Source organism: Austrofundulus limnaeus, unplaced genomic scaffold (assembly GCF_001266775.1).
Source record: "Austrofundulus limnaeus strain Quisiro unplaced genomic scaffold, Austrofundulus_limnaeus-1.0 Scaffold385, whole genome shotgun sequence".
Lineage (NCBI taxonomy): Eukaryota > Metazoa > Chordata > Actinopteri > Cyprinodontiformes > Rivulidae > Austrofundulus > Austrofundulus limnaeus.
This window is the reverse complement of record NW_013952787.1, coordinates 224710-235220: the sequence shown is the minus strand read 5'-3', so window position 1 is coordinate 235220 and position 10511 is coordinate 224710. Positions and strand designations below refer to the sequence as shown.

General features: G+C 40.0%; 2 protein-coding genes across 2 annotated transcripts in view; one reads left to right on the top strand and one right to left on the bottom strand.

Annotated features, from left to right (window-relative positions):
* The window catches only part of tekt1 (tektin 1), a 12334-nt gene extending 7814 nt beyond the window's left edge, over positions 1-4520 (top strand). The window contains exons 4-8 of the mRNA XM_014023671.1: positions 1158-1286; positions 1397-1543; positions 2473-2698; positions 3073-3269; positions 4208-4520. Of these exons, the coding sequence (XP_013879125.1) occupies positions 1158-1286; positions 1397-1543; positions 2473-2698; positions 3073-3269; positions 4208-4367 (859 nt within the window). The 3' untranslated portion in view covers positions 4368-4520. The remainder of the gene's footprint in view (positions 1-1157; positions 1287-1396; positions 1544-2472; positions 2699-3072; positions 3270-4207) is intronic.
* Positions 4521-6695: 2175 nt separating this feature from the next.
* Positions 6696-10511, bottom strand: part of xaf1 (XIAP associated factor 1) — a gene marked incomplete in the record, with an annotated part of 11042 nt that continues 7226 nt past the window's right edge. Inside the window, 4 exon segments of the mRNA XM_014023685.1 lie at positions 6696-7250; positions 7327-7566; positions 9617-9681; positions 9770-9995. Coding sequence (XP_013879139.1) covers positions 7206-7250; positions 7327-7566; positions 9617-9681; positions 9770-9995 — 576 coding nt within the window.

Genomic DNA, 10511 nt, shown 5'->3' with positions numbered 1-10511 from the left:
CTTAGATGTGACAGCTCCTTCGGTGGCTCACTCTGTGCTCTCTGCTGGATCTGAAGTGCTGCACTAGCATGTTATTATGACCCAAGGTTGGTGCTGCTCCGCGGGGCTTTTATACATGTCCCATACATGATGTGTTATCCGAGTGTACTGACTGAAAGGGAACGTAATGTTATGCATATAACTACTGTTCCCTGAAGGAAAGGAACAAGGTACAACACATGGTGGCCCCGCTGCACAGCTGGGCTCGGTGAAGAGCAGTTACTGAACTGAGGAGTGACGGTGATGCGACAATATTTATATGTGCAGGCGGAGCCTGACATCTGTCGTCACCACGTCACCTGCCTAAAGGCGTGATTAGAGGTGGCTTCAGCCAGGACACGCAGGGGCGTGGGTTCCCATGCATGATGTTGTACCTCGTTCCTTTCCTTCAGGGAACAGTAGTTATATGCATAACATTACGATTTCTTGCCAAATAGTGAGCCAAATTTGCTCATATTACATCTAAAGCTGCTACATTAAACATTTCAGACTAGGTTTCTACCATGTAAGCACACTGATGTAAACGTATTTTACATATAATATTGTACTGTTACTGAATTATCCAAATGCACAATTATCAAAAAGAGCCTTATTGTAAAGTGTAAGACAGTACACTATTTAATAATGACTTATAAGAGAGCCTTATAAACAGTGTACTGTTTTACACTTTACAATAAGTCTCCCTTTGATAATTGTGAATATGTACAGTATAATGCAGTATTACAGCACAAAATTATATGTAAAATATGTGTTTCCAATACATTATTGTGCTTACAAGGTAGTAACCTAGTTTGAAATGTTGACTATAATACTTTAGATGTAATATGTACATGAATAGATTTGGCTCATTATTTGGCAAGAAACCAGACTAATGCATAATAAACACTTCTGAATGATTTATAAGTGTTTACAGATGAATTAATAAGTATTTATAAGCCATCTATAAGGGGAGCCTCATTGTAAAGTACTACCAGTTTATTTTTAATTTACAAAAATGAAGCAAACTGCCTTCAAATGAAAGTCTGAACAGTCCTATTTACATACTAGTTACAGTAGTAAGTACTGTAATAAAAAGTAAGTAATGAGTTTTAGATGACAGGTTGTTGTGTGTTCTGTAGAAAGAAGCACACCTCCTCTGAGAGGCAGCAGGATGAAGTCAACAAGGAGCTGCTCAAAGAGAAGAAGGTAACTGAAGATGTGGCTTCTCTTCTGGAGCGAGTGGCAGAGCAGGTCTCAGAACAGATTCGGTAAGAAATTAACACCAACAACCGTTTGGATTTGTGTCCAGATATTCGTCATGTCAAATATCGTACCGCTGTTAACCAAAGTAAGACAAATTTATGAATTTATCTTCCAGACTGAATCGATCAACTAAGTACCATTTAGAACGAGATCTGAAGGAGATATTTGAGGCTCAGAACATCGACAACCCCTGCGCTTTAATGACTGTTCATTCCAACCTAACCCAGGAGAAGCCTAAAGACAATTGCACTGAACCGCCCAGGTGAACCATCGTCTTCATGTCTACTTACACTCACACAAAACATTGTTTTTATATACTTTCTAGCAGCCTATATTTAGTATTATTTATGTTTTTGCACGTGTCTGAGTGTTCGCTCCTCTGTTAGGTAAGGAATTGACTAACCAGTGAACAGACTTTAATAAAGCTTTCAGAAACTAATCACTACTGAAGATGATCAGCTTTTAGAGTCATCCACATTCAAAATAGCACACAAAAAATGGCTTTTACAGATATTAAGCTAAAATTTGTTGAGAGTGGTCTCTAACAAATACTCTGACACAACTTGTCATATCTGTTCTTAAAAGTTTTAAATTAAGTATTAACTTCTAATAATTAATGGTGTCATCTTTAGTCATGTCTCATGAACCAAAGAAGAGATTTTAATTAAACTTGGAGACAGTAATCATGATATGTATAACTATAACTAAATACTCATTTGAAAATGTCCCAAGTCAAGATGGTTACCTCAGCCAACTGACAATATAACATTATTTTACAGATGTTAAGCTGAGATTTGTTGAGGTAGTAGCTGAGCCTTGTCCCAACACAGAATCTGAGTGGTACACATTATGTGATATTGTTGCATTAACTGTGTGCATCAACGCTGTCGGTCTGTTAACAGAGTATCTCATGAACCAAATTGTTTATCAAATAAAGTCTAATGTTACAACTTATGTGCTGGGATCCCTTAAACATTCCAGACCAGTGTCTAAAAGTTGCACAGGAACAAGTTTTGCCTACAGATCCATCATGTTGCATACCRCGAGGTGTCAGGCCAAAACAAACACTCCCATGTTGGCTGATAGTTTTGATGTGACAGAGAGCAACTAAAATAAACTAAAATAAAACGTGAGTATAACAGGAGAAGCCAAGCAATGAACAATTCTTCCTGTATTTTAATTGTCTCCCAGCGTCACAGTAACTCCAAAGCAGTGGGAGAACATCTCAGACCTCAACATAGCCAAGGCGGTGCAGCAGAAGACCAACTCCATGTCCCTGCGGACCTTGGTAGAGTCTGTTCTGCAGCAGACAGCTGCTGACGTGCAGAAGCAGTTTCAGGCTACAACGGTAGCCTTTCAGCTCTACATTCACCAGGTCAAGTTCTCCAAGGACCAGATGGAGGAGAAACTGTCCAAGGTGAGGCACACTCTGCAGTTTATGATTGGCAGAGAGGGAGAGGGCTGTGAGGAGACACTAAATCAGGAGATAGATGTCAAAGGCAACACTGATTGAACTTCCTGAGGATACATAGTGTGCAGGACATGGAGCTATAAGAGTCTCAATAATTACAAATGCACACAGGAAGATTCACACATGCACATGTCATTTCACACATGCAGAGAACATTTCACACGTGCACAGGTGAGTTGCAAAAACCAATACCTCAACATTTCAATCCGAGTTCAACATCTGAACTCCCATTCACTTTTTATACCAGTATACAATGAGTTCCTGTGTGTCAGATTYAAATAAGGACAAATAATTTGTTGACCCTGATTTATTGTGTCTAGATTTTGTCGGAGATCACCGCCCAGCAATTAATCAGACAGGATCTTCAAGCATCCATCACAGAAAATGAGCATTTCCTGAGTTTGGCCCAGGCCCGATGGTCTCAGCGCCATCAGAGTCCTGGTAAAAAGCAGTTCCAAGATCCAGCACAGGTTCAGCTTCGCACTGAGATCCAGCAGCTCACTGCTCATATCAAGAAGTAAGGCCAACTCTCCCTCACCGTTCATAGAAAAGAACTGTGTTTTCTGTTGTTCAGGCTGCCAGTTTACAGAGAAGGGGGTCTCTGCAGTCTCTAAGTAGGAGTTTGTTATTTTGTGGGAGGAGTTGGCCCAAGACATGATTGGTCTGTTGGACCTTTGTGGAGGGAGTTTACCAAAGACATGAGTGGTCAGATTGACGGTGGGGTTTGAAGAAGCTGGGGGCAGCTTGGAGTAGTTTGGTCTTATTGATCAGAAAGCACCTATATTTATTTAAATATTGAGATGAATTTTAGTCATAACTTGTGATAGGAATGAGCTAGCTGCACAAAAATTTTAAGTCAATAAATTATGTTTACAWGTTCACAATAATTTTTGAGTCATTTTTCTGTTTTAAACTGTACATAATAGACAGTCAATAAATCATATTATTTCACTATCTTTTTTTTTCAAAACATTATAGCAAAAAAGAACTATTATTGAACTATTACCATTACTTCCTCTTTTAAGTTTTCCCATGAGACGAGTCAGTCCAACCAATCACAATTAGGGCAAACTGCCTATAGAACATGTACTGCAGAGACCCCTACTTGAATTTATACAGCCACTTTGCACAATATATAGTACTTGAGATGTGTGTGGTGAATGACTCTTGGCAACTACCATTTAAAATTTAGCACAAACCTGAAAAATTGCCCAGGATTTAAGGTCAGCTGGCTGCGGGGGGAATTTTGTATTTGTTAAGCTCCAAAGGTTAATTATTTATAGGGGTATCAGGGATCATTTCTTGAAAGTTGCATGAAATCCATTCAGTGGATACAGTTCATAATTTACTACATATTTTACATTCTTTTACTGAATGCTTCCAGTGTTTTTGTTTATAAAACTTGCCATTTAAAGTCCATCATCAGACAGCCATTATTTATCTCTGTGCTCTCAGACTGCGTGAGGAGATGGCCCAGTCCGAAAAGCAGGAGATAGTGCTGTTCAGCAGCCAACAGAAACTGCAGGAGAGCATCGACATCAAAGCAAACTCACTRTATACTGATGAGGTCCTCTGCAAGCAGCACCGAGAGTCCATCATCATATTCAACTTCTGAGCAGTCAGCAAAAGGGAAAGGTTTATGGGACGTGCTGTTCCAATTAATTATAAAATTTCACTTTCAAATATCTGCCAACTTGTTTCTTTTTTCTTAAAAGCCTTAAAACATTTAAAATACTGTAGTTTAATTCAATAAATGAGACAAAGCAGATACTTTGCTATTGTTTTTTTTTTTTTTTTGCTGTTGAAAAAACCCAATTGAGTAACTGTCCCATCCATCCATTTTCTTCCTCTTATCTGGGGTAGTGACTGAAAGAACAAGATTGAGATACAAGCGGCTGAAATGAGTTTCATTCGCTTGGTGTGTGGGTTCTCCCTTAGAGATAAGAAGCTCTGTCATCAAGGAGGGACTCAGAGAAGAGCCACTGCTCCTCCACGTTGAGAGGAGCCAGTTGAAGTGGTTCATCTGGTTAGGATGCCTCCTGGACGCCTCCCTGGTGAGGTGTTCCGAGCACATCCCACTGGGAGGAGGCCCAGAGGAAGACCCAGGACACACTGGAGGGACTATGTTTCTCAGCTGGCCTGGGAACACCTTGGGATTCACCCAGACGAGCTGGGAAGAGGGAAGCTGGGTCTCTCTGCTAGCCCCTCCAATGCTAACRCCAGCTGCTTAGGCTCAAAGGCCATTATCCTGCTTGGTCCTGTGACCCAAGCCAAAGCTCGTGACCATATATGAGGGTAGGAACCAGTGGCGGATGCTGGTTTTCAAGGAGGGGAAGCTCAATTTTGGCCTACATCATAAAATGTGTCAGTTTAAACAATTAAAACTGCTCCCACGGATGTTTACGCCAAAAGATCACTGATTCGTTCATTTCGCTGTCAATCAAAAAGGGATTCAGCCTCAGACAGATTATCCAATCATCATGCAGAAGCTGAGCATCTGAGCCAGCCGAGGCCAGCCCACTGCCCCAGACCCCCAGAGACGCTGAGCATCTGATGGGCAGGACAAAGCCCAGCATTTATCCAATGRCTCGTCTTGTTTCGCTGCACTCTTTGCTTCGCTCTTGAACTACTCTGTTTAAAGCACTGTGAAGCTGTGGGACTGAGTGAGAGGAAAGTTGCGTCGTTACCAGTGATAAGAAGCTGATTCTGAAAAAAATGTTGAGCGAGTTGTAGCACATATTTAGTCAATGACATGTACACACAACAGTATATATTTGATCACTTATTTTTTGGACATTTTAAGRGAAGCTGAGCTTCCCTTGCAGTCTTAGAGCAATCGCCTCTGGTAGGAACATAGACCGACCTGTACCGACTGACAGATCAGTACAGCGCCCGCATCACTGCAGATGCAGCACCAATCCACCTATTGATCTCCCGCTCCATTCTTCCCTCATTCGTGAACAAGACCCCAAGATATTTAAACTCCTCTATTTGGGGCAGGACCTCCTCCCCGAGCCGGAGAAGGCACCCTACCATTTTCCAGCTCTAGACCATGGTCTCTGATTTGGAGGCACTGATCCTCATCTCGGCCACTTCACTCTCGGCTGTGAACCGCTCCAATGAGAGCTGGAGATCACGATCTGATGAAGCCAATAAGACCACATCATCCACAAAAAGCAGAGATCCTGAGATCACCAAAACACCTTGGCTGCACCTAGAAATTCTGTCTGTAAAGGTTATGAACAGAAATGGTGACAAAGAGAAACCTTGGCAAAGTCCAACTCTCACTGGAAATGAGTCCAGCTCACTGTTGGTAATGTGGAATAAACTGACAACGGGGCTAGTACCCTATACTCCCAGAGTACCCCCCACAGGAGTCCCTGAGGGACACGATCGAAGGCCTTCTCCAAGTCCACAAAACACTAACTGTCCCATCAAATAATTAGCAGAAAATGCAGTAAACATGGAATGAGGTTGTCGACATCGACTCTGATACAAGTCTTAAAACTCAAGGCTGCATTTTCCTAACCGAACATCTCTAAGGTGTCTACAACTTCTGAGTTAGGTCACTAGGTTTGTTAGCCCATATCTGCCAACTTCTACTGAGACAACTGACAAAACAACTATCAAGTTTAAATTAAGATTTTTATAAACATTACTTTTCATAAAATTACATGGTGGCATTGTAGCTGTTTAGGTCAAACCTTGTATACGATCCAGAAAGTTGGAAAAAATGCTCAGCTACCACCACACTGAATTTTATTTTTAGCTCCGTATGTAATCTGACTAGGTTATAGATACTGTTGTATTTGTGGCATACATGTTGAGTTGGTTGTAGACATACATTCAATGATTCATTTCTGAGAGTTTAATTCAATTCTGTCCAGTGGTTGATTAAATATTTTGCTCAGACATACAAATAAGCACAAGCACACACGAGGAATAATCCATCATTTCACCCAAATCGAACATTTCTTTAATCATTCCTAAATTCAGACATTGTTTATTTCTAAACAAGACACATGAAAATACAAACCTAAACTAACCAGTAAAAACAAAGTATTCATGTTTCTTGTAAACAATAAAAAGGCTGCTTGTTACAAAAAAAAAAAAAAAAAACAGTGTTGAATACACCCACATGACTTTTATATTGCTTCAGGAAATATAAACTTCAAAAATAAAACTTTTTACAATTTGTGTTATCGAAAGAGACTTTGGTGTGGGCAGTTCCTTTTAAAAATTAACAAATAAAAACTGCTGCAGATTCAAATATGTTTCTTTAATGCTGTGAGTTTACAAAGTCACACTTATTAAATTTACTAGGAAACTAAATACTATATTCTGAACTATTTCTGAAACAGGTAAGCATTAAGTCGTGCATTTTTTTAAAATGATAAAGTGCAGCAAAATGAGACAAAGCTCTCTGAGGCTCTTCGTTAGGAGTTCTCTCTCTTCATGCCTCTCTGTATTTCAGAAAAATGTGGGTTCGGCACTTCACCTAAACAACAGAGAGGATGCAAAACTCTTATCAACAATGTTTATTCAGACTGTGCGTTTGATTCAGGAACATTTACCTCATGCCAGGTTAGTGTCTGGAGGGGCAGGGCCAGGTGACAGTGTGGGCAGGTACTGATCTGCTCTGGGTTTCCTCCATCACTCCCAGGACCACGGCTGGCCGAGTGAATGAGGGATGTTGCTCGGTAGGCGCTGCTCAGCTGAGGACTGCTTCTCTGTGTAAAGTCCTCAGACTCCTCCTCTTCTTCCTCTCGCTCATCTTCCTCATTTACAAACCTCTTTGCTGGAAAACACTCCTCCTAATGTGAGAAGGAGGAAAACAGATGTGTTTTGTGTGTTTTTGTGTCACAGAACAACCTGTGATAACCTCAAAGGTCATTATCCTGCAAGATTTATTTGTTTTCCTATTTCAACACCTGATTCAGGGATTGAATTACCTCTTTAATATGGCACGGTATGAGGGTCAAAATTAAGACAACTGTGCAACCAACGGTTGACACATTCTTGTAGCAGGAGGCTATATCTATTCCTAAGACAGCTATTGATCTGATTAATGATAGGCCGACACCACTAACTGAGCAGCTGGCACCAATAACTGAGGCCTGTGCTGGCAAATGAGGAGACTACTCATCCATCCATGCTAATGCCAGCTAATCCATGCTAGTTGCTAGCCTCTCCAATGCTAATGCTAGCTAATCCATGCTAGTTGCTAGCCTCTCCAATGCTAATGCCAGCTTAGCCATGCTAGTTTCTAACCTCTCCAATGCTAACACCAGCTTATCCATGCTAATTGTTAGCATCTTCAATGCTAATGCAAATCAATAGTCTCCTTCTCATTTGCCAGCGTCGGACTCTCAGCTGCTCAGTTAGCGGTGCGGGCCTATCATTAATCAGATCAAAAGCTGGCTAAGGAATAGATACAAGGATGCAGCAACCACTGGTTGCACAGTAGTCTTCATTTTGGCCCTTGAACCACGCCATACTTCAAGTTCTGCAGAGACCTGTTAATCACCCACAGGTTCAAATCAGGTGTGTTGGAACAGAGAAACCTCTAAAACAGGGCTATTCAACATCCGGCCTATGAGTGCCCAAAGTCTGGCCCGCCAATTGGTTCATTCATCTCTTCAGCCCAAACCCCTGGTTTTCTACTTTAATTTCTATAAGTTATTTTAGTTAAACATAGACATGTTTGGTATCTACAGAAACATCTGAATCTTGGCTACAAGCTGGTAAAAACAAAACTGAATTGGTTTAAAAATCTGGCAAGTCAGAGATGTCAAAAATAATATTTGTTTCAAATAGGAGGCATAATGTTTTCTTTTTGTTTTTGATATTGTTTAATTATCTCTACTTTTATAGGGTTCTGTATGTTGTAATCATGATTAAATGCAGCAAAATTTACATTATTAATTAAAAAGTTTGTATATGATCACTTTTTACAATAATTTCAACAGACTCCTAATGAAAAGTGTTTCTAAATGTGATTTTGTTTTTACATTAAATTAATTTTCATATTTGTCCTCAAATAAACTCATCTTTTAGTCGTTTTAGATTTTGCTAACTTTATGTGACTTGTTTGTAAATCATCACTTCTTGTTAAAAATCAAATTAAAGCATTTCTTAAAGAAACAGCACATAATACTTGTTGCTCTTCCTGTTGAGAAATGACAGTTGTGTTTTGATCAATTCTCAAAAAATAACTTTATAGATAAACTTGTGATATTGCTAGATAGTTTCCTTTACTTTCAGCAACAACCACATCAAATTTTAACTTAATATCTGTAAAACATCAACATTTTAGCCATGTATGTTTTTGTAAGGTCTGGTAGCTGACAGTCATCCTGAACTGAGTTATTTAGCTGTTAATGTGCATCCAATAACTGTTTTTAAAAGCTTCATTAAATTATGTCCAGTGGTTCCTAAGATATTCTGCAAACATACAGATACACACTGCCTACCTTTCAACAGCAGGTGATAAATACAAGGTACACGCAAGTCACTATTTTTATGGCAACAAACTTTTTTTCTCCTTTGTTTCCAATGCAGAAAGACAAATATTAATATTCATGCTCCTTTTTATTTCTTTTTTTTTTTATATTTATTCTTTTAAGCAGCAAAAATGATTCTGATAAGCAGTTATGGAAATCTTATAAATGAAAATCACATTGTATTTATTATAAAAAGTACATCTCTCAACTAAGGATCACCTCAGTTTCTTTGCTTTTGAAAGTCAACAATAAATTCTTTCATTTTCACAGATTTTATTTTATTTTTTTAAGTTTGTTTGTGTGTGCATGTTTAGCTTGGTAAAACTTTATGAGAAAATTTCTGACAAATATTCAAAAGTACCTGGTGTTTGACAAAGTCCTCAGCTGGAAACGAGCCCAAACATGTGCTGCAGCTCACTGGTGGCTCTGCAGAGAAAAGCACACGAAGGGTTAAACAGTGGAGACGGATGGTGGCGGTACGCTGAGCTTCGTGAGGACCCTGCCAGTGTTGTACTTGTGTCGTGTCCGGCGCCAGCAGCTTGAGGAGGACCCTGGCTGTCGTCGGGGGCTGAACGGGTGCAGCTGTGATCCGGCTGGTCTCTCAGCTGGACGTAGCGGCCGCAGTCCCTGCAGAGCTCGGTGCGGCTCCCGCAGACCAGGCTGTGCTCTTGGAGCTCCTTCCACGGCACCTCCAGCTCACAGAACGGACACTTGTGCAGTCGCTCCACACACTCCTCAGACTGGGCCGTAGAGCAGAGAGGAGACAGAGCAGCAGACAGCATGTGTCACAGTCAAACAGATTTAATAACCTGCAGTGTTTAACTCACTGTATGGAATTCATTAAGACCTGCTAATGTTGCTTTCTCTTTCTGTCACTGGTTTTATTTTCTAACCATTTTGTCATTCAGAGAAAGAAGTTAATTTAACACAATCTAAACATGTCTTGAAGATAATACTTCAAGAACACCTAAAGAGATCCAGGACTAGATGTAACATTAGACTTTATTTGATAAATATATATTTTAACTGTAAAATAAAGACTGCAAAAATACTGTAGGATGTTTAGTTTTTATAATTTTTAAAATATATTACACGGACTGAACAATTTTATTTACACACAAATCATTCTGGGTAAATGATGACGTGGATAGGTCCTCGGTGGTGAGGCTGCTAGCGAGCTATATCCACCCTGAAGGTTAATCTTGGACAATATCTGATGATCGACTCTTTTAAATGAAACCAGAGAGCGTTGACAG